The sequence below is a fragment of the Macrobrachium nipponense genome, chromosome 9 (genome assembly GCF_015104395.2).
Source record: "Macrobrachium nipponense isolate FS-2020 chromosome 9, ASM1510439v2, whole genome shotgun sequence".
NCBI lineage: Eukaryota > Metazoa > Arthropoda > Malacostraca > Decapoda > Palaemonidae > Macrobrachium > Macrobrachium nipponense.
This window is the reverse complement of record NC_061110.1, coordinates 69,580,448-69,605,447: the sequence shown is the minus strand read 5'-3', so window position 1 is coordinate 69,605,447 and position 25,000 is coordinate 69,580,448. Positions and strand designations below refer to the sequence as shown.

Sequence of the window (25,000 nt, the reverse complement as noted above, 5' to 3'; positions counted from 1 at the left end):
GCATTATACGCATATCTATGGAGGTTTTTTAAGACACCATTTAAATGTAATAATTTAAGATATAATTTAGTTTCGATTCTGAAAGCTTATTGATTTTGTTATTCAACCAATACACAGATACTTTCCCTCGCAGAATGGCAGCATCAACTTTTTAGCCTTTTGCTCTGCCTCCATTCAGCTTCCTTTCTTTAGCCTTGCTGTCCAACATCTCTAATTGTTCTTTCCTAGCGTCGTATGGGTTCCTTCTACCAGATCCACCTTTAGATCCTCGTATTTCCCCTTTATTTTCTGGATTTTTTTTATCATGCTGTTCAACAAGTCTAACTCGTTCTTTTTAGTCATAAGCACCTAATGCTCAAAAATGCCCCAGTGCTGGGCTTGAAAGCTTTAATTTCATGAACAGATTTCAGAAAGATGATAAGATCTTCCCCCGTAAGTCTTATCTTTCACCTCTTTCACTATTTTTCAATTAAATTGTCTTACCGGGAATTCTGCAGAGCCGGAGAGTGACCCTTGGGATGAAAGTGGTAATAAGGTATTAAAAATGTGTAATTTGAGACCAGACAAGAACCTTGGGAAATTCTGCACAAATGAGTCATACAATGAAGAGCTATGGGCACATAGCAAAATTTAATATTTATATGTAATTGCCACGTAAAAATCATGATAAATAAATAACATTAATTTTTTACTTTGAATTAAAGAAAGCAAATATGTACGTATAGAAACTGGTTAGTTGATTGATTAATGCGTATACTCTGGCCTCATAACGACTTAGGTCATCAACATTGGATGTGAAATCATTTTGGCTTAGAAAGAAAATAACATAGTTTAACAAAACTTTTACTTATGAAAAATTTACTCATCCATACATGATTTATGAGTACTTTTGCACCACACATTCATATAATTACAAATAATCGATAGAGATTGGTGATAGATCTACCAAATGTGACAGACAAAAAAGCAGGCCAGTACCAAATGGCTTGATATGTAGAAAATCAGAAGTAAATCTAGAGTAAACATTGTGACCGAAATGTTACTATTAAGGAACAGTTAGTTGTTTTGACGTTCAAAGATTCCAGAAATTATAATTTTTTAAGCAAAAGATGATAACTCTACGAGAAGCACACAGCACTGTTCTCAAGCAGGTTAAGTTTGGTTGACTAAAAAATCCTTAATTTCAAGTGTGAATAATGAAAAAAAAGTCCTTCAGTTGGAGTCTGGATGGTAAAAAAGGCTTTCAGCTGAAACCTGAAAACCTAAAAAGGTCCTTCAGCTAGAGTCTGGTTACCGACAAAGTCATTTGGTTGAAGTCTGGTGATCGAGAAAACCCTTCAGTTGAAGTCTTGATTGCGAAAAAGTCCTTCAATTAAAGTCTGGATTGCTAAAAAGTCCTTCAGTAGAAGTCTGGATAGCGGTCATTCTGTACAGACTTCTGAAATGAAACTACTCTTTCTCTCTTGGTCAGCACTAATATTTGAGTATTTTGCATAAAGCACAAGTTCACTAGAATACAATTTCTGAATATATTGCATTTCATACTACTGAAATAAACCTTGAAATACATTAATATCATGGGCAATAACTCACCTTGATGATGCACTGAAAACGCTAAAGTGATTTTGAATAGTGAAGTGTCATATTCTAATACTACCAATTCTTTCCTCAAATCGTCAAGTTTGACCTTTATACTGACTTCATTTCTTTGGAATGTTTCTTTCATAATTAAATTCGACAGAAATATGTAAAAGAGCGTCGATATCAATATATCACCCTCTTTATAGCCAAATAGTAACATTTTAAACACGCCTATCAATAGATTCCACTTGGGTGTAAGTTATTCCCAAGACAGAGTGTATTTTATATTAAATGTTATTTGTAGCTTAAGATTTATGAATACAGCAAATCACGTGCGTATTAACTGAAGAAAATTCATAATCCACCAAGCCTTAAAAACTTACCAGTCAGCTATCATAGTGGTAGTGGGTTATGAACAGGAATTGAGTTCGACCGCAATGTGAACGGCAGAGTAGTATCAGCTTACATCTGTACTGATATCCGAATGGCCAAATTGTTTTATCAATGCATCTTAACCAAGGCCAAGAAATGAAACTTGGCCCGGTCAAGATGCACTTACTTGTTATAATTCCTCTTGGGAGAAAGTTACTCACAAGGTATACAAACTTCTATATATATAGATATATAATATATAGTAATATATATCTATATGTTATATATATATATATATTAATATGTGTATATATATACATACATACACACACATATATATATGTAAACAAGAAAATGTCTGTCTGTTTATTTGTTTGTATGAACGCTATACAAATCCACGTTTCTTGACCGATTTTGATGAGATTTTAAACAGAAGTCAATATCCAAGTGGGAAAGGTCATGGTGAAAACAGAATTAAAATCGGACCATTGGTTGGGTAAAGGGGGTGGTGTGGTAAGGGGATGAAATGTAAAAATTACCAAAAACCACAGATATAAGTATCTGATCCATAGTTTTAGAGATCGCTGAGAAAAATAACCACACTCCCAGTGCCCTTTAAGATCAAATTCAGCCCTAATTGGGTGCAGGGGCCGGGGGTAGGGTGTGTGTGTGTGTGAGGCGGGTGACGTAAAAATTACAGAAAATGACCGATATTAGAGTCTAACCTATAGTTTTTAAGGTCGCTGAAATAAATAGTGACACTCCCAATGCCCTTTAGGTCCAAGTTCAGCCCTAATTGGGCGTGGGGGCGGGCAGGGGCGTGTGTGTGAGAAGGGAGTGACATAAAATTGCAGAAAACAACAGACATTAGTATTTAATCTATAGTTTTCGAGGTTCACTGAAATAAATAGTGACACTCCCAATACCCTTTAAGTCCAAGTTCAGCCCAGATAGGAAGAGGGAGTGGGAAGAGGGGTGACGTAAAAATAACCGAAAATGACAGATATTAGTGTTTAATCCATAGTTTTTAAGGTCGCTTGGATGAATAGAGACACTCCAGATGCGCTTCAAGTGCAAGCTCAGGTCTGATAGGAATGGGAGTGAGAAGTGGTGAAATGTAACTATCAAAACAGGATAAATGAGAGAGAGAGAGAGAGAGAGAGAGAGAGAGAGAGAGATAGGTTATTGGCTGTCATTCAGAGATTACCTGGGGCAGCACTGTGTTGGCCAGGTAGTATAGTATATCTTACACCTTCAGAGAGGATGCGATATGTACAACTTACCTCTTCAAGGTTCTCTGGTAGCGATGACACGAGAAGCATAGCACTGTATGGCTCTCTCTCTCTCTCTTTCGCATGTAACTCACAAACCAAAGCTACCTAGGTGATCAAATTAGATTCATAAATTATGAAAATAAACCTTATTTACTAAAGAACCAAAGAACTAACTGAATAATTCATATTCTCAAAGAACAAAATTATTAACTAAATACGACCCAAATAATGCACCATTATAATAGGTATAATTCAAAACAGGAAACCAAAATAACCCTGGGGATCGGACATATCCCGTCCACCCCTTTCTCTACAATAACTAGACATCAGTTATAAGATAAGCTGCAAAAAGGTCATTAATGTCTCTCCACACCACTCCATTTCCAGATCAGTCTGTTAAAGAAGGAAAGGAATCCCACATAAATAGATTGTAAAAAAAAAATAGAAATAATGTGAACGAGTTCTGGAACAAAAGTCATATGACAGAGGACATCTCTGAAACAAATGTTTAGGATACAAAAAGACAAAGTTACACTTGGGCATAAATGTATGCTTACCCATTTCAGCTGCAATCACACTAAAAAATCAAAACATTCCCATTCGAGATTCAGCCGCTTCTAAGTGCCCAGTTATCTTTCCTCCCAAGATATAGGGGAACAGAATTTACGTACTCATGTACGAACTTTTAAGACACTCCCCTTAAGATGACGTCAATAATACGTAACAAGTTCATTGCACTGGAAGAATTCATAACATCATAGCTAATGGTCCCACCCAGTTAACTAACTAAAACCAGATTCGGAAGTATACCTACTTCCGCCCATGCACGAACATAAGTGTGACCTGTCTTTGCTCTTGATCGCGGCTGAGACAGCAATCTTCAACATCCAAAAATGTGTCTGCATTTCAAAACCCCGCTTTGTTTCCATGGGAGTCAGGGATGACAATTAAAAAAAATTTTCAAGGTGACCTTAAGCAATAGATCTCGTTACGAAGACATTCCTCTTCCGTCCGACTCCGACATCACCATATCAAAGAGTAATATCAACAGATTCAATATTTGCAAGTTCATAAATTGCATTCACAATGGTGTTCATATTAATATTATATTCTCAATACTCATTTCAGATATATATATATATATATATATATATGTGTGTGTGTGTGTGTGTGTGTGTGTGTGTGTGTGTGTGTGTGTGTGTGTGTAAGTTCTTCTCTTCGGTCATACTTAGTATTTTAGTGGCTTTGCATCCAATGTCCAGACTTCTGATCCTAAAGAACCTTTTACGGTGGAATCTTCCGTTATTCTTTATATGACTATATTATGGCTTAAAAGACTTGGTACAGTTGTGCTCAAATCTCATGCAACATGCAATGTGATGTTGCCAAGTAGTGTTATACTTTTTTTCTAATGTCATACATGTCGAAAAGTTTGTGAATTCACAGCTAACCCTATTTTTCTTATGATTATATAAATATGATCCCTTTTATGCATTGGTATAATTCGTAATCTGTGTGATTTGAATTGATTTTCTTTTTTTACGCTGCTAAGTTCAAAGTGCGGTGTGATAAGGTTAGCTGTGCCATCAATGAAAGCACACTTTACATGCTCCTTGGACTGGTCAACATAACTACGTCTGCTGCAGTATGACAGTAGACCTGATAAGCTCAACAGCCATAACAACATTTTCAACGTAGGAATATGAACTAAAACAAGTTTTCTCTGAATGCTGAAGCTTTCGACTGTGTTTAAGCTGCCTGTATGTTGCAAAATGTTTTATTGGCCTAAAAAAATAATCTAAGCCTTCTGAGACATGATCTGTTATTAATAAATTTATTTGTAGAGATTATCTGTTTTTTGACGAATACAATAGGAATATGAATTACAACCAGTTTTCTTTGAATGTTGAAGTTTTATGCTACGTTTAAGCTGCCTATATGTTGCAAAATGATTTATAGGCCTAAAAGAATAATCTAAGCCTTATGAGATGTAATGTTACTAATTTTACCATTTGTAGAGATTACCTGTTCTTTGAGGAATAAAAGATAATGATTTTGATTATATGGAGAAGACTATTAATCGAAATATCATAAGTATTAATATCAAGGCGTATGGAACACTTGTTTTTCAACTGGTTTAAAATATTATTTTCTTAAAAGTCCTCGCTTTTGGTGTATAATTTATTCTTTCATAAGGTAATTTGAAGAACAATAATGTGTTGATAACGTAATTTGCTTTCTGGCCAGAAATTGTTAACAGAGAGATGTGACTGTTAATTGTAAACTAAAGAAATCCAACTCCTAGGCCTAAGAACAATAGTGTCTTGGCATTGAAAAATGAATAATTGCATAGGCAAATATTTGCTAGTATGCCATAGTTTTTTTTAAAAATGTTTAAGAATTATAACAATTAATTATGTATGAAAATCCAAATATTCCTCGAACACATAATAAGTAAGTGTTTTCAAGATAATTTCATTGTCGCTACTCAGTGTAGACCTACTTATGTTACACCGGGTGGTTGTTGTTGCACCGACACTAATGATAGATACGTCACACACGCTCCCCTCACAAGTTGATATCGGTGGACGCATTCTACTTTTGCATATACATATTTAAATTTTTTTCAGCATTGACGTGGTAAAGCAATCAAATAGGATTATTTCAAATTTTATGTTGGCTTTGGAAGCATTATTAATGTTATGACAATTTTTTTAGCTTTTTTTTTAATTGATGCTTGATGACGAATGCTTGATGACGACTTCATTTTGGTCAAATGCTTCAGCGATGTGTGAACGAAACTTTTGAAAATGTTTCGAAAGAGTTTTTTCTGAAATTTGCTACACGTGACATTTCTTACAGTTTTGAAATATATGACAGATTTCACGCTCATGAAACATATTATGTCCATATTGTATGCAATAATCGCGTTTCCGCATTGAAATAAAAGATAAATATGTAGCATTCTAGGTTGCCAGTTAGTGAATCTTGAACGAAATCGTATGGAGTCATGTCGCATGAGATTTGAGCATCACTGTACTTAAATTTTCAACCCATTTCTTATACATATATTTATCTTTACCCTTTCATCTACTTGAAACTTTTGAAGTTTTCATTCATTTTTCGTCATTCATTTTCTGTTTAACAGCCACGTTCACTACTTGCATCAACAGTATTTCTCACGGCATTTACCGTAATTTGTTTCTCTTGTCATATGATTCACGTTTCCAACTCCTTTTAATACCATCGGCCTCATGCATGAGTTAATTCTATCTCCATAAATTCTGCCTCGGTGACTTTTCATCAAAGTGGACGAGTTTGCAAGACCCCGTGGCCTCGTTTCTCTGCTGCCCCAATCAAGAGTATTACCAACAAAGTCACTTCGTTGGCCTTGACGCCCAAATTTTCTTTTTTATATATAGACCGAAAAGTCATTAACAATGATACATATCAAGATTTATTAAGCACTGGAGGTTCTTCTTCATTAATGGTTCACAAGAAAACATTTGGGAGGTGTTCCTAACAGGGGTGGGGGGTAGGAGGGTACAAAGGAATACTGAGCCTATATTTCTGAATTATTTCTTGAAGCCTACTCTATTTGTTTTCGTTTCCAATTCAATGTCAACTTATAATTAACTCTTAAATATATAGTATTAACTTGACCTTCAGCAGCGGTTAATGAAGCCCAAGACAAGAAGGTATTTACAGAAACTGAAAGTGTTTCTGATATTAACTGAATTCCGTACCATTCTAATCAGGCCATACTAGTAATGACTAAGAGCTTTCGTGTCAAAATGTTTTAACTTTCAAGAAGGGTATTCATATACTTGAGAGTACCAGTGACAGAGAGAGAGAGAGAGAGAGAGAGAGAGAGAGAGAGAGAGAGAGAGAGAGAGAGAGAGAGAGAGAGAGAGAGAGAGACTCAAAACGTCAATGACATACTTGAAACACTGTACAATATTCCTTAACATTTCGAAAAAGGTAATTATGCGATAAAAATGTCAATTTTTATTATATTATATAATCTTATTATTGTGAACACACTGAAATCCCGTCAAACGTGACTAGAAACATTTGTTTTCCAAAAGTGAATTTCAATTCTGGCTGAGTTTCAACAGAGAGAGAGAGAGAGAGATAGAGAAATTGTAAACCAAATTGAACTAATGCCTGTTGAGAACCCTGAGAGAGAGAGAGAGAGAGAGAGAGAGAGAGAGAGAGAGATCATACTATACCAATTAAAACTATTACCTTCTGGGAACCTTGAGAGAGAGAGAGAGAGAGAGAGAGAGAGAGAGAGAGAGAGAGAGAGAGAGAGAGAGAAACCGTATACCAATTAGAACTATTGCCTTCTAGGAACCCTGAGAGAGAGAGAGAGAGAGAGAGAGAGAGAGAGAAATCGTATACCAATTAGAACTATTGCCTTTTAGGAACCCAGAGAGAGAGAGAGAGAGAGAGAGAGAGAGAGAGAGAGAGAGAGAGAGAGAGAGAATCATTGAGTATGAACAATGAAATTTGTCTTTTTATGATTGCAATATTTGCATTGACGTATTTTGAAATTTCGTTTTCCTTTGCTATAAGAGTTAGCTACGTCTTCGGGCGAAGATCGGTTCATCTGGCGAATTAAAAGCAGACGCAGCACGATGCCAAAAGAATCACACAGCGAGGATTTATGTGCCTCAGATATACTAAAACTGTTGGAAGAAATACGACAACAGCTTGCTCAGAGCATTTTGAGATGCTGTCCAGAAGACGTTACACCAAGACCCGAGTCCTTCCGTTCGCTGGGCGAGAAGTTGTCCTCCCTAGGACACACTTGGAATGCAGAACTCGACAAGATTGAAGCCCTTAACGAAGCCATGCGAGGATCCGGCGTGATGGCCGAATTCGAAGAGGAGATCTTGATGCTTCGCCAGGATTTCGACCCCTTGAACAAGGAACTGGAGCGGATTGTTCCCTTGCTAATGATGGCGGACAATCCTGTAGCTCATCTCTATTCTCAAAGGAAATACTTCAGTTCAGAGGAATTAAGGACAAAATCTATGGCTGAGTTAATGTACATACTAGAATGTCGGAGGGAAGAATTAACACAAATACAAGGTGGACTGGTAAGACTGGAGGATTTCAGAAAATTCGAGGACGACAGCGAAAAGCTAATGCTTCAAATCTCAAAAGCAATACCTCAAGCACAGTCTTTGAGAAGAAGGCTCCAGATCAAGAAACAGACGCTTGATGGAAACATTAGAGTCATCTGTCGAGTGAGACCAGTTGTCCCAAATGATAAGAAGATGGGAAACAATGGCGCTGAATCCAGCGCAATGAAGCTCCTGGCTGGCGATAAGATCGAAGTCACCCGCTGTCACGGAGGGAGGAACAAGACGGACAGCTTCTCTTTTGACAAGGTCTTCGGGCCCACACATTCACAGGAAGACGTTTTCACAGAGTTTGCCGAGTCTCTCGACTGCCTTTTCGAGGGGTACAATTTATGCTTCTTCCTCTACGGACAGACTGGCTCCGGTAAGACCTTCACACTAGTTGGCAGCCTAGGTGCTGCTGACGAGGGGCTGTTGCCCAGAATGACCAAGTTGCTCTATCGACAAATTCAGAAATACCAAGGCAGCGGCTGGCAAATCAATGCCACACTTGGCTGTTTTGAAATCTACGACAACAAGGTCGTGGATCTGCTCGACCCCCTAAAAATCAAGGATCAAAAAGTCGGCTTGAAGTTGGGGCACGCCAATGACCCATTGGTCAATCTCACCCGTCTGGGAGTCTGGAAAGCCGAGGACGCACTCCGGGCAGTCAGAGGAGCTTTGAAACACCGAGCAACCGGTCGAAACGAAATTAACGAGACATCATCAAGGTCACACTTCGTCTTCACACTGACCCTCAAAGGACTCGACGAATCCAGAAGGCCTTTCGAGGCTGCTCTCAGCTTTGCCGATTTGGCTGGGACCGAGGACCAGAATCAAGCGAAAGCAACGGGCAAAGCCCGGCAGGAAGCCATCTGTATTAATGTCGAGCTCTTCGGACTTCGAAGTCTCCTCAAGGACGTGGCTGCAGGGAACAAAGTCGGAAGATATAAGGGCCAGCTTCCAAAGCTCTTTCACCAATTGCTTGAGAAGAGCTGCATTGCATTCATGGTCGTGAACGTTTCGCCCTGCAATGGACATATCAACTCTTCGTTTCACTCACTCTCCTTTGCAAAGGAGGTTGCCGAATGTAAACTCCCGAGGCAGAACTAAGTTCTAAGATTTTGTATAGCAATCTTTCTTACATGATTGACTTTCTGTTATCACTAGGATTATCATTAATAGGATTATTATTAACTAGGTTTCAGTTTTATTTCTTTTTCACAGTAAGGATGGTAGTTGTTTAAATCGTTCATCTAGGCCTCAGTTATTTCAATGGTTACCATTCTCTTTGTTCATTTAACAAAAATAAAAATATAAAAAAATTAGAAGTGTTCTTTTTCTACTTATCCCTAAGGAATATTAATAAACAAACAAATAGATAACATAAATCACACTTGGACAAATATAAAGTACATAAACGGAATTAAAAATGTATATATTTTTTCCCAGAAAGTTTATTGAATATTCAATTCAGTCTTATGAATGTGCTTACGAACTTGCTAAAATACAAATACATTATGCATTCATATATTTGTACAAATTGACATAAATATTTTCTATTATAATACTTGTATGACCTATTTTCTTATTTGTATAGCAAACTTAAGAAAAATTAAAAGAAGAATGTTCTAACTGATGATCTGTGAAACTGTTCATGATTTAAAATGCCAATAAAATCATTGTCTCTTCATATTGTTTCAATAGAAGGGTCATCTGGCATAGCTGTGGTGTCAGGTTAATTAAACAACAAAAATGTCATTTAATATATATTTGGGATTTGAGTGATCAATATCGTCAGTAAGAAGGAATCCCAGAAGATTAGAGAGGACGACTCGTTTTTGCTTATGTGTCAGCAAAAGTACTCTAAAACCTTCGGGATTTTCCTGGAAGACATTTTGGAATCCTTCAGTCTCCGGTTCCTGGAAGGCCAAAGGAAATGCCCTTAGCGCATGCGCCGAACTCCAAAGTCTCCAGGAACAAATTCAGAGATGCTTCTTATCATCCTGAAGCCTTCAGAGAGCGCAAGTGGCATATTTGAAAAGCTGGGTAAGAGAAAGCAGAGTATAATGAAAGGACTTGAAGGGAGGGGTCCGACCCAGAGGCTGCTTCCCCGGAGGAAGGCAGGTATCCTGCCAGGCTGGGGAAGCGGGCCTGGAGATGACTCAAGAACTTGAAGGAAGAGGCCCAAAAGCCCACAAGGCTTGCCAGCCTTTTGAAGGCAGCCTTGAAGGGAGGGGTCCGACCCAGAGGCTGCTTCCTCGGAGGAAGGCAGGTATCCTGCCAGGCTGGGGAAGCGGGCCTGGAGATGACCCAAGAACTTGAAGGATGAGGCCCAAAAGCCCACAAGGCTTGCCAGCCTCTTGAAGGTAGCCTTGAATGGAAAGGTCAGTAGAGGAAAAGACCCCATATAGACTCCACTTTTCTAGCCCCGCCCCCCGCCTCCCCCCAAGGGGCGTGGCTACCCCCTCCCCCTCCTGATAGGCTCATGTACGTACGTGAGGCCTAAAAAGGGGCGGGGCAACCCCCAAAACCCCAAAAAGGGGCGTGGCCACCCCGACCCCATATAGACTCTCTGTCTGGGGGGTGTGGCCACCCTGACCCCATATAGACTCCACTATTCTGGGGGGCGTGGCCACCCCTGACCCCAAATTGACTCCATTTGTATTATAAGCTCATGTACGTACATGAGCTCATAATTGACTCCATTTGTATGATAAGTTCATGTACGTACATGAGCTCATAATTGACTCCATTTGTCTTACAAGCTCATGTACGTACATGAGCTCATATTAGGGGGGCGTGGCCTCCCCTAACCCCAAATCGACTCCACTTTTCTACCCCTGTGACGTCACGTAACTCTAAGGGAATAAAACCATTCTTTCAACCCCTCACCCCAAATTGACTCCACCTTTCCTACCCCCTGTGACGTCACGTAACTCTCCGGGAATAAAAACCAACATTTCAAGCCCTCACCCCAAATTGACTCCACCTTTCCTACCCCCTGTGACATCACGTAATGACTGACGACAGGTGACAAACAAAGGAGGGAGAAGCATAACAAAACTAAAAAGTTACCTTAAAAATTAATTTATTTTACAAGATTTAAATACATAATGTACAGTGAGTCAAGGATCTGGGTGGCAGAAACACACAAAACTTATAAACTAACAATAATAATATGTAAATATAATTAATAGAAATAGGCAGCATAATAATTAATTAAAATTAACACTGAAGCGGCATAATGATAGTCAGAGCAAAACGGGAACACTTCTTTAAACGATGAGGACAACAGTCCAATGCCGGACGATCAAGATAGAGCCGATACGACAACCACCTCGTCCTTGGAGACAATATGGACATCCTCCTCGAATGCTGGACGATCAAGACAGAGTTGACACAACAACCATCTCGTCCTCAGATGCAGTATGGAAGTCCTCCTCGACCACTGGACGAAAACACGTCACTGCTGCTGCCCAGTGAGGTCGCACTCTACACGTAGTCCTCTTCACGACGAAAACACGCTATTGCTGCTGCCCAGTGAGGTCGTACTCGACACGTAGTCTTCTCGACGACGATAACACGCCAATGCTGTCCAAAGGCTGTCGACCTCCAACTCGACTTCTACTCCATACGACGACTTCAACCAAATAACCAGGTATCCAGTACCTGGCGCTGCCTCATGCTGGTCCACAGGTAATCATACCTGACTGCCTCTGACTGACTGGTCGTTCTGCCCTCCAGAACCTGACTGGTTGTTCTGCCCTCCAGAACCTGACTGACGAAGTTTGACGCCATCCAACAGACGTCAACTCGCCAGCAATTAAAAAACAAAAACAGGAGGCAACAATCCACCAAGGGAACAATCGGCAAACGATTGTTCCTAACACCTCCCCACCTAACAGAAAAAAAAATTATCATTAATTTTTTTTTTTTTTTTTTAATTTTTTTTTTTTACAAACAAAATACTCTTCCCCGATGCTGCCACACCCCCGTCAGCCAAAACAGAACCAACCCTGGCCTAAGGTCGCCAATATTACGATCTCGACTCTCGAGATCGACAGGTTCTTAAAAATAATAAACAATTGGGCTGTAATGACTGACGACAGGTGACAAACAAAGGAGGGAGAAGCATAACAAAACTAAAAAGTTACCTTAAAATTAATTTATTTACAAGATTTAAATACATAATGTACAGTGAGTCAAGGATCTGGGTGGCAGAAACACACAAAACTTATAAACTAACAATAATAATATGTAAATATAATTAATAGAAATAGGCAGCATAATAATTAATTAAAATTAACACTGAAGCGGCATAATGATAGTCAGAGCAAAACGGGAACACTTCTTTAAACGATGAGGACAACAGTCCAATGCCGGACGATCAAGATAGAGCCGATACGACAACCACCTCGTCCTTGGAGACAATATGGACATCCTCCTCGAATGCTGGACGATCAAGACAGAGTTGACACAACAACCATCTCGTCCTCAGATGCAGTATGGAAGTCCTCCTCGACCACTGGACGAAAACACGTCACTGCTGCTGCCCAGTGAGGTCGCACTCTACACGTAGTCCTCTTCACGACGAAAACACGCTATTGCTGCTGCCCAGTGAGGTCGTACTCGACACGTAGTCTTCTCGACGACGATAACACGCCAATGCTGTCCAAAGGCTGTCGACCTCCAACTCGACTTCTACTCCATACGACGACTTCAACCAAATAACCAGGTATCCAGTACCTGGCGCTGCCTCATGCTGGTCCACAGGTAATCATACCTGACTGCCTCTGACTGACTGGTCGTTCTGCCCTCCAGAACCTGACTGGTTGTTCTGCCCTCCAGAACCTGACTGACGAAGTTTGACGCCATCCAACAGACGTCAACTCGCCAGCAATTAAAAAACAAAAAACAGGAGGCAACAATCCACCAAGGGAACAATCGGCAAACGATTGTTCCTAACAGGGAATAAAAACCAACATTTCAACCCTTCACCCCAAATTGACTCCACTTTTCTACCCCTGTGACGTCACGTAACTCTCTGGGAATAAAACCATTCTTTCAACCCCTGACCCCAAATTGACTCCACCTTTCCTACCCCCTGTGACGTGACGTCACGTAACTCTCTGGGAATAAAACCATTCTTTCAACCCCTGGACCCCCCCCACCCCAAACTGACTCCACCTTTCCTACCCCCTGTGACGTCACGTAACTCTCCGGGAATAAAAACCAACATTTCAACCCCTCACCCCAAATTGACTCCACCTTTCCTACCCCCTGTGACGTCACGTAACTCTCTGGGATAAAACCATTCTTTCAACCCCTGACACCAAATTAACTCCACCTTTCCTACCCCCTGTGACGTCATGCAACTCTTCGGGAATAAAAACCAACATTTCAACCCCCACCCCAAATTGACTCCACTTTTCTACCCCTGTGATGTCACGTAACTCTACGGGAATAAAACTTGACCCCACCCCGACCCCAAATAGACTCAGTTCACTGTTTTTTGCGACTCATGTCCCCTTTAATTGTTTTCAAAGTAACCGGGACGTTTACCTCATCCTCCTCCTATAAAATCTCTAAATTTATATATGCACATTGCGAACATAGTCTCTCTCTCTCTCTCTCTCTCCCTCCCTCCCTCCCTCCCTCTCCCTCTCTCTCAGCCATTACATTTTGTTTTATATATATATATATATATATATATATATATATAATATATATATATATATATATATATATATATATATACACAGTTGCTTAGATATTCAGAGTATCATGATAAAAGGATATTTGGCGACTGACTTCATCCTCATGTGATACATATATTATTAATTTGATATCTCCCCCAATACCAACTGGGACAATGTTATCTGATGATGAATCACGCACACACACACACACATGAAGAAACGAGACCTTATCGCCATATTTGCCCAGCTGACTTCACCCTAACGTGAAATTTTATTTATCATAGAATTTGAGTCATAATCTAGGTGGCGAACACAAGGACAAAAGTACACATTTCAATTTTGTTATTTATTGATACCGAGTTTGAAAGAGGTTGAAAAATCAAATTACAGACGGAATTGTTATTTTATTTATTATAAACAATCCTAAATACAGGGGAATGAATTAATATTCCATACAAATACATACATTAGAAAAAAACTGGTACAAAACCGCAACGCGCGATAATATACGCATTCGCTTTTTCAAAAACAATACTTCAACGAAACATACGGCTACTATATATTTTCTAACCTGTTCCTTCACATCACAGCCCTTAGTATATACCACAAACATCTTCTCCAGCACTTTCCCGACCGTGTATCAAAAACGACGTTTCATCTAACACCTCAAAGCTTTTAAATTTAGCTAATAAGTTTTTCACTAACTTGCACGAGGAGGTTGATGAAGCCATGCGAGAGTTCACGTCTTGAGTGACAATCCTTCAAGAGATAATGAACTACGAAAGCCCCGCTACCCAAGACCCCTTTATCACAATCACTGATTACAAACCAGTGTGACGAAGCATCAAGTCTTATCATTCCCTCACGCCAAAGGTCATCCACGCATGACTCATTTTATCAAAATCAGTGTCACGTGACTAAACAGCTCCAGTATCATTGTTCCTAAAATGTTAATAAGCCACCCACACACTCGCCATCTTGTTTTTCGCATGTCCCACCCTCACCTTCCCACCCCCTCCTCCTCCTCCTCTTCCTCCTCCTCCTCCCTTTTTCCCCATATTTCGCCACGTTTCGATTTGTTTTTTAATGGCTATATTCCTTAACATCCAATCTTTAACCCCCGCCATTTCAATGAAGTAGCGATAATTCGAAATATATCAACGTTGGGTTTTTTATTTTCCCTTGAAATTCTCGAGCTATATCTAAAAATATTATAACCTGCGAGCGGATGAGTTAAATCTCCTTCTTCATTCCATTAAACCGTGTTAGAATCTTGTAAGTGCTTAACAAAAGCCGTAACGTATGACTTTTGAGGTTCTTTAAAAAAATATTGGAATAATACCTGTTAAATCGGGATTGCTCTTTTTGGAAGTCATGTCCCCTTTGTTGTGTTTTCAATGTAATGGGTGGACGTTTGTACCACCTCCCCTCCAGTCACTGCACCTACATTTTCTATAGGAGGGGGAGGAGGAGGAGGAGGAGGTCCCGTGAGCGATATAGCTGGCATAGGTGGTTTTTGGATATTAAGGGAGACGTGTCCGCTACTACTAACAGCTGCCGTATCCAACTTGCCAGTACCCTCCAGGCTATTAGTATCACCATCACAAACCTCTTTTCTATTCATTAACCTCTCGCAGGGATAACGTAAAACTCCTTCATTTTCAATTAAAAAGACTCCCTACCAAACTCGCAGCAATAGGCAATGAAACCGATAGAATAGCCCCCCTTTACGACTTTTCAGTATATTTTTCTTCCTAGATATGGACGTTGTTTTCAAGGACACAAGATGAATTTCTCGTCTACAATTTCTTAAGTGTTTAATAAACTTCTTGTCTTGAGTTAGATTACCACAAAGAAAATTTCTAAAAATTTCCGAGAGAGTAGACATCAAACCACCGTTTAAGATGGGGAATAACTTTACTTCTTTCACTGGGTGATAAACCAGAGATGAATAAAATAAATTTTATTTTTACGTATTAAAGGTTGCTTATGGTTCATATTCGTACAATTTGAGATTCATCAACCTAGGAATTAAATGACTCGGATAACCTTTCCAATGAACGTAATATTGAGTTTTATTATCTTTCCTCCTCCTTCCCAGAATAGTGATATCATACGTTTCTGGTAGATTTGTGCGAATTAATTCTTCACGATAAAATACGCCCTTTATTTCTTCACCCGCTAAATCTTCCAAGAAGTATACGACCGGATTTTGCCTTGTATCCACTTTTCGGATTTTAAAAATTTCCAGAGTATTTTGAATTGTATATCCCCTCCTAAAAATTGCGTTGCGACGCTCATCGGCAATACGTACAACGTCTCCAACATTCAAGAGCGAAATGGCGGGAGGATTAACGAGAACAGCCTTTTTATACATACTCGAGAATTGACGTTCAATTTCATCTCTATCCGTAATGCGTGAACCTCTTGCGGGTGCGACCCAAACTTCTATGGGGGGTATGATTATAACTCTGAACAATGTCGCGCAAGACGTTAATGTATTTTAAGGTATTCTTACGTGTGAGATATCTATATATCCGACCCTAATAGTCCATTATGACTCTTTCAGCTATAGAGGATTTGATTTCTCTCGAATAAACGCTATATAATTTTATATTTTTATTATCTAGATATTCTCTGACGTGTTTGTTATAATATTCCCTACCCTCATCGCTATTCAAACGTGAAATTCCCAAAAATTCGGTAGATTCGATAACCTTCTTCAAAGCGCGACGCATAGTAACACCATCCTTCTTTTTCAAGGGAACAATTTGTAGATATCTGGAAAACACGTCAATAAAGACTAGCAAATATTTAAACCCATTATTATACCGAGCTAATTTGGACATATTCAGCTAAATCGGTGCTCGCTATTACTCTCGATTTAGGTGACATGATTTTTCTTCTGGGGAATTTTTTTCGAGTGACTTTATGCAGTGTGTAGACTTTTGCCCACGTAAGAATTCTTTAACATTTTCATGAGTAATTTGGCTATTCAGATTTTTCGCTACTCTGAATAAAGAGTCCACCCCGCTGAAACTACCCACACCCCATGCATCTCCGTACAAAGTTTTTAGCAGTTTTATCCGTTCTTTATCCATATTGGTAAGCTATTTGATATTCTGTTTCACCCAGAATATTAGTTCGGAGCTGTAACAGTTCAGGTGTTGACGGAGCGAAGTCTACTAACAAATAACCATAGCAGTTACGTGATAGGGCCTTTTTATATATGTCCGAAAAGGCTGAAGCTTTTTGACGGCCAAATAACTGCCGACCTAAAGTTTCAATTTGACTAAAATCACGATTTTTCGTTAGAATATAATGTGAGCAATTCAAGCTTATACTTCTACTAAACTTGCCCGAATGAAACATATTCTGCGTTATGAATATAACTGAAATAGATGAATGACGTCCCGCTGTGAAGGCGTTAGTCACAAATTTATTATCACTAGCCTCGAGGAAGCAATCATCGAGTATGAATAATAGACCTTTATTAACCTCCGTCTCCCCCTTTTCAGCGTAATCAAAGGGATTTAAAATTTCTTTGGATACTTTAAATTTGAGACCCTATTGAGGGATGCGTTTCGAGGGGGTGTTCAGATACCCCGCAATATAAAATGTATTTGGAAACGCGTTTCATAGAGTTCAATGATTTTTTGACATAGGACGGATTTGCCACTGTTACTAAACCCGTGATGATAATACGAGCGGGATTAGCGAACGGGTCTAACAACTGCCCAGGGAAGGGACCTGTCGCGGCCATGATGTTAGCGCGTTTAAGACTATAGTTGTGTACTTTACACGCTCCTTTTTATATACAAGCCTTAATAATAATTAGGGTGAATGGAAGTTGACGGCAATAATATTTGTTTAATTTCCATAATGAAATACATACAGGTTTTTCCTACAATATAAAAATAGAACGTACAGTAAAAATGCAAAGTATAATAAAAAATACAATATAATAATTCAAAAATATAAAAAACTAACTCTGTATATGATTATATAATAAAAATACGTTATATACAATATATATATTAAAATATATGAATATAAGATAAAATATATAGTAAAATATACAAACTATGACACCCGGTCAAGGTGTGATACGACCCCGTTTAACTGGAGGAGAGGGTGAAACCATTTCCCGTCGAGAAGTCAAAGACGTCGAAGAGAGAGAGGAATTAACATTGTATATTTTACTATTCTCTCTTCGACGTTTTGAACATCCTTTCACCCGCGGGAAATGATGTGATGGATGTAGGGTCGGAGGAATAGGAGGAGTAGGAATTCTCGAGGTGCTAGGAGCGGGAATATTTAAAATTGGAGAGATTGCCGCTACTACCGGCGCCACCACTACCCTCTCTAGCTCCTCCTCCTCTACCTCCCCATCCCCCTCCCCCTCCTCCTCCTCGCTATACCCTCCTCCACCCCAATGTCTGGATGTCCATATGCCAACGATTTATAAGGTGTCACATAATATCTCTTGTCCTCTAAAGGACAGAGAGATACCTTTCGCTGGCTCGTATGACACATCGTGCGTCCTACTCTTTGCAAATTGTGCACACGAGTATAAGTAATCTCATTCTTTTCGATTACAGCTCGATACTGGTCATGTGGAATGGTCTTTTGCCGGCACCTTTGTACACCTCTCAGGGTGTTACTACGACTAGTTTCCGTCAGATACGAATAAACTTTAGGTTTAACGCCGATGAATTCCCTCATGAGTTCAGCCCCCATTTCAACCTTCACTAACCCGAGTTCCCCCTTACGTGACTCATCATACAATTCGTGAGTTTTGGGGAAATTACTCAAATCCATGTAGGGTTTGAGCACACCCTTCAGTTCCCGATTGAGGTTATCAGTCACCAGGGAAAAGATCAAGCTGTCAGTGTCGGTATAAAGGAGCTGAACTCGGTGTCCATACTGCTTTCGAAGAACGTCGTAATAGAACCGATACATCATATCCTTCGCCATGTCTAGTATACTGAAACCGATATAAATCGGGGATTCAGCCATAACAGACTCTTTGCAATGGTTTACAATGTACCTGTCGTTACCCAGTTTTTCCAAAGATTTGTATGTGTGTTTGGACACATTCCTGAGGAGAGAGGCTTCACCGGTGGTGACGACAGTTCGGGTAGAATAATTCAATGAATTTTTAATAGTGACACCGAAAAGACCATTCATTATGATTTTGATGGTGTTCCTCTTGTCCGGATCGGTCTCTTTAGCACGCCTTTCGGCATTCTCCAGAATATATTCCCTCAAATAAAAATCCTGTTTGAATTTGTACACTTTCCTTATTACATCAACTTCAAGACCGAGCCTTATCAACGTTTGTAATAAGGGAAGACAGATCAAGTGATTACGCATGGGTAAATGCGTACCCGTCAACTTAACATTTTTCTTGGGTGTTTGGACACATTCCTGAGGAGAGAGGCTTCTTTCAACGGGTACATTATTTTATAAGAATATCTATTTCATATACAGATGAATCTTATTGCTGTTTTTAATATTTACTATACTATATGTTCAAGTAAATGGAAAGTGTTTTATATGCTTCTTACTGAATAGTGACGGAGGGAAATGACGTTTCGGTCAAGAGAAATACTTGTAGGGACGGAGGGTCGGTGTGTTGCACTTACTCTATACACTTTGGGTAGGGAATAACATCAATTTACCCTTGTCGGTTGTATTTATGGTGTTCAGTTGGGAAGTAATAATCAGGTGTGACATATGGTGTTTCGATGAAGTATTGTATTCCAAAGATGAAGTTCATGCCTTGTAGCGATAGAATTTATCCCCATTGGAGGAAAGATGTGTGGAAGTTTTATATATGAGTCATATGTGTGTGTGTGTGTGTGTGTGTGTGTGTGTGTGGACGGCCTTTGTCGTGAGGAAATGATAAGACTTGTTTATTCGTGTCTGCGAATCATGGCTGGAGTGATACTGATTTTGATAAAATGAGTCATGTGTGGATGACCTTTGGCGTGAGGGAATGATAAGACTTGTTTATTCATGTTAGTCTGAATCATTGCTGGGAGAGGCTTGATGCTTCGTCACAACAGGTTTGTAATCAGTGATTGTGATAAAGGGGTCTTGGGTAGCGGGGCTTTCGTAGTTCATTATCTCTTGAAGGATTGTCACATCAAGACGTGAACTCTCGCCATGGCTTCATCAACCTCCTCGTGCAAGTTAGTTTTCGGGAACTTGTCCGAAAATAAGTTCCGGAAGAGAAATAAGTGTTTAGTAGTGGCCACTAATTGTGTGACATGCAGGAATTACGGTGTTGTGGCGGACGTCATTCGAGCTTATCCATATGCCGAATTGGCAGGTTTTCGATATTCTCGCACTGGTGCATCATATGCCTGTCTTCGTGATAGGGGTATTGAAGGGTCCGCCATTGTGAAAAGACCTGAAAATATCACATCTTGGGAAGGCGACGAAGAAGTTGATCTACCCACCATAGCTACCTTATTAACACAATACGGTATTGGTGCCCCCATTGAAGATAATGAATATGCGCAAAAGAGCGTGGCTTATTCCAAAGATGAAGATCACGCCGATCGTTTGGGCAGAGATACCAAACAGATGAGGTTCAATCACTTTTTTTCTTCGGTCAAGAAATTGAAGGAAGAATTATTTAAATCATCGTATGACTATGTCAAATATGTTATCTTTCCCGCTGGCATCGGTCAGAGCGGACTGGTTAATACGACTTGGTTTAATCAATATTTACCTGTGTTAGCTACATTCAGTGATGAAATGAGCAAAATTGGTAAAATATGCTGCGTGGCTATAATGAAAAAGAATTTATCCCTGTTGGAGGAAAGGTGTGTGGAAGATTTATATATGAAAAACTTGTTAGCTAAATTTAAAAGCTTTGAGGTGTTAGATGAAACGTCGTTTTTGATACACGGTCGGGAAAGTGCTGGAGAAGATGTTTGTGGTATATACTAAGGGCTGTGATGTGAAGGAACAGGTTAGAAAATATATAGTAGCCGTATGTTTCGTTGAAGTATTGTTTTTGAAAAAGCGAATGCGTATATTATCGCGTTCGTGTTTGTACAGTTTTTTTCTAATGTATGTATTTGTATGGAATATTAATTCATTCCCCTGTATTTAGGATTGGTTATAAATATAAAATAACAATTCTGTCTGTAATTGATTTTTCAACCTCTTTCAAACTCGGTATAATAAATAAACAAAATTGAAATGTGTACCTTTGTCCTTGTGTTCGCCACCTAGATTATGACTCAAATTCTATGATAAATAAAATTTCACGTTGGGGTGAAGTCAGCTGGGCAAATATGGCGATAAGGTCTCGTTTCTTCATGTGTGTGTGTGTGTGTGTGCGTGATTCATCATCAGATAACATTGTCCCAGTTGGTTATTGGGGGAGATATCAAATTAATAAATATATGTATCACATGAGGATGAAGTCAGTCGCCAAATATCCTTTTATCATGATACTCTGAATATCTAAGCAACTGTGTATATATATATATATATATATATATATATATATATATATATATATATATCTATATATATATATATATATATATATATATTATATATAAACATATATGTATATATATATATATATATATATATATATATATATATATAATATCATATATATATATATATATCTATATATATATACTAATATATTATATATATATATATATCTAAAATCTATATTATATACACAAAATGTAATGGCTGAGAGAAATTGAGAGGAAGGGAGGGAGGGGAGAGAGAGAGAGTAGAGACGAGGGAGAGAGAGAGGAGAGAGAGAGAGAGAGAGAGAGAGAGAGACTTTGTTCGCAATGTGCATATATAAATTTAGAGATTTTATAGGAGGAGGATAAGGTAAACGTCCTGGTTACTTTGAAAACAATTAAAGGGGACATGAGTCGCAAAAAACAGTGAACTGAGTCTATTTGGGGTCGGGGTGGGGGGGGTCAAGTTTTATTCCCGTAGAGTTACGTGACATCACAGGGGTAGAAAGTGGAGTCAATTTGGGATGGGGGTTGAAATGTTGGTTTTTATTCCCGGAGAGTTGCGTGACGTCACAGGGGGTAGGAAAGGTGGAGTCAGTTTGGGGTCAGGGGTTGAAAGAATGGTTTTATTCCCAGAGAGTTACGTGACGTCACAGGGGGTAGGAAAGGTGGAGTCAATTTGGGGTGAAGGGTTGAAATGTTGGTTTTTATTCCCGGAGAGTTACGTGACGTCACAGGGGGTAGGAAAGGTGGAGTCAATTTGGGGTCAGGGGTTGAAAGAATGGTTTTATTCCAAGAGAGTTACGTGACGTCACAGGGGTAGAAAAGTGGAGTCAATTTGGGGTGAAGGGTTGAAATGTTGGTTTTTATTCCCGGAGAGTTACGTGATGTCACAGGGGGTAGGAAAGGTGGAGTCAATTTGGGGTGAGGGCTTGAAATGTTGGTTTTTATTCCCTTGGAGTTACGTGACGTCACAGGGGGTAGGAAAGGTGGAGTCAATTTGGGGTGAGGGGTTGAAAGAATGGTTTTATTCCCTTAGAGTTACGTGACGTCACAGGGGTAGAAAAGTGGAGTCGATTTGGGGTTAGGGGAGGCCACGCCCCCCTAATATGAGCTCATATACGTACATGAGCTTGTTAGACAAATGGAGTCAATTATGAGCTCATGTACGTACATGAGCTTATAATACAAATGGAGTCAATTTGGGGTCAGGGGTGGCCACGCCCCCCAGAATAGTGGAGGGTTGAAAGAATGGTTTTATTCCCTTAGAGTTACGTGACGTCACAGGGGTAGAAAAGTGGAGTCGATTTGGGGTTAGGGGAGGCCACGCCCCCCTAATATGAGCTCATGTACGTATATGAGCTTGTAAGACAAATGGAGTCAATTATGAGCTCATGTACGTACATGAACTTATCATACAAATGGAGTCAATTATGAGCTCATGTACGTACATGAGCTTATAATACAAATGGAGTCAATTTGGGGTCAGGGGTGGCCACGCCCCCCAGAATAGTGGAGTCTATATGGGGTCAGGGTGGCCACACACCCCAGACAAGTGGAGTCTATATGGGGTCGGGGTGGCCACGCTCCTTTTTGGGGTTTTGGGGGTTGCCCCGCCCCTTTTTAGGCCTCACGTATGTACATGAGCCTATCAGGAGGGGGAAGGGGGGGGTAGCCACGCCGCTTGGGGGGGGCAGGGCTAGAAAAGTGGAGTCTATATGGGGTCTTTTCCTCTACTAAGGTCCGACTCAGAGGCTGCTTCCTCGGAGGAGGGCAGGTATCCTGCCAGGCTGGGGAAGCGGGCTTGGAGATGACCCAAGAACTTGAAGGATGAGGCCCAAAAGCCCACAAGGCTTGCCAGCCTCTTGAAGGCAGCCTTGAAGGGAAAGGTCCGACCCAGAGGCTGTTTCCTTGGAGGAAGGAAGGTATCCTGCCAGGCTGGGGAAGCGGGCCTGGAGATGACAAACTTGAAGGATGAGCCCAAAAGCCCACAAGGCTTGCCAGCCTTTTGAAGGCAGCCTTGAAGGGAAAGGTCCGACCCAGAGGCTGTTTCCTTGGAGGAAGGAAGGTATCCTGCCAGGCTGGGGAAGCGGGCCTGGAGATGACCCAAGAACTTGAAGGATGAGGCCCAAAAGCCCACAAGGCTTGCCAGCCTCTTGAAGGCAGCCTTGAAGGGAAAGGTCCGACCCAGAAGCTGCTTCCTTGGAGGAAGGCAGGTATCCAGCCAGGTTGGGGAAGCGGGCCTGGTGAGGGCCCAACAACTTCAAGGATAAGCCCCTAAAACCTACAAGGCTCGCCAGCCTCTTGACCAAGAACTTGAAGGATGAGGCCCAAAAGCCCACAAGGCTTGCCAACCTCTTGAAGGCAGCCTTGAAGGGAGGGATCCGACCCAGAGGCTGCTTCCTCGGAGGAAGGCAGGTATCCTGCAAGGCTGGGGAAGCAGGCCAGGAGAGGACCCAAAGACTTCAAGGATGAGGTCCAAAAACCCCAAAGGCTAGCCAGTCTCTGTATCTAATCCAAAAGGTACAGATTCGAATTCTGGCTAGATCAGATGTTCTCATTACTGAAAATTCCCTTTGGGTGGAAACCATTCCAAAGGAAGATATAATTCGACACACAAAAGGACATTTCTGTCATTCAATATGTAACGTTATTCTCTGTTCACTAGGATTCCGGCAGTTATTAAAAGCTAATAATGTGTACCTCTAGGTCTCTGTTTTCAGTAAATAATTTGGAGCGGGGATGTAAACCTCTACCCTGCATATTACCCAGTATAGCCATATAGTTTTAGAAACACAATTGGATGACTTTGAAAAGAACGAGTCGAACTCTCTCCATCTCCTTCAGAACTCCAATCCAGACTCGTCCGCTACAAATGGTTACCGAATTTCAGTGTATGGTGTAGGTTCAAGTTACATAAAACCACGAATATTCACACGACCATTCATGTCTATGGCAGTTTACGTGGCTTTGCATAAACATGATGGGCAGATCCCATGAGTTCAGGATGCTGAAAATCTCTGGCAAGATGCTTCCTTGTTTGTCGAGAGATATTTAGGCCCTGTCTTTTTATCAACTCCTTCATGCCATCTATCGACCCTTTTCTAGGTCTTTTCCTTCTCTTTCCTTTCTCTCTTCTAACTCTTCTGAACTGCATACTTATTTCACCATTTTTCCATTTTTTCCACATGACCAACCCATCTTAAAACTCTCTAATCTATCCCTTCACATACGTTTACCCTGTTACCACTTTACATACATGTATAAATATATATATATGAATAACTTGATCACGAAGTATATAAAACGTGATGCTATGTATAAATAAAAGAAATGCCTAAAAATGTACTTAGCTTATCTTACTTTCGTGGATTTGAAACCATAAAATCAATATTTAAATTGTTTAATGTTAATGTAGTGTTCTCTTATAA

At 40.0% G+C, this 25,000-nt stretch overlaps 2 protein-coding genes across 2 annotated transcripts in view; one reads left to right on the top strand and one right to left on the bottom strand.

Annotated features, from left to right (window-relative positions):
- Nucleotides 1–25,000, bottom strand: part of LOC135218542 (very long-chain specific acyl-CoA dehydrogenase, mitochondrial-like) — a 303,617-nt gene that overhangs the window by 211,392 nt on the left and 67,225 nt on the right. The gene's annotated exons all lie outside the window — the stretch shown is intronic.
- LOC135217895 (uncharacterized) lies at nucleotides 7,815–10,047 on the top strand. The gene has a single exon (XM_064253932.1). The coding sequence runs from the start codon at nucleotides 7,868–7,870 to the stop codon at nucleotides 9,467–9,469; it is 1,602 nt and encodes a 533-aa protein (XP_064110002.1). The 5' UTR covers nucleotides 7,815–7,867; the 3' UTR covers nucleotides 9,470–10,047.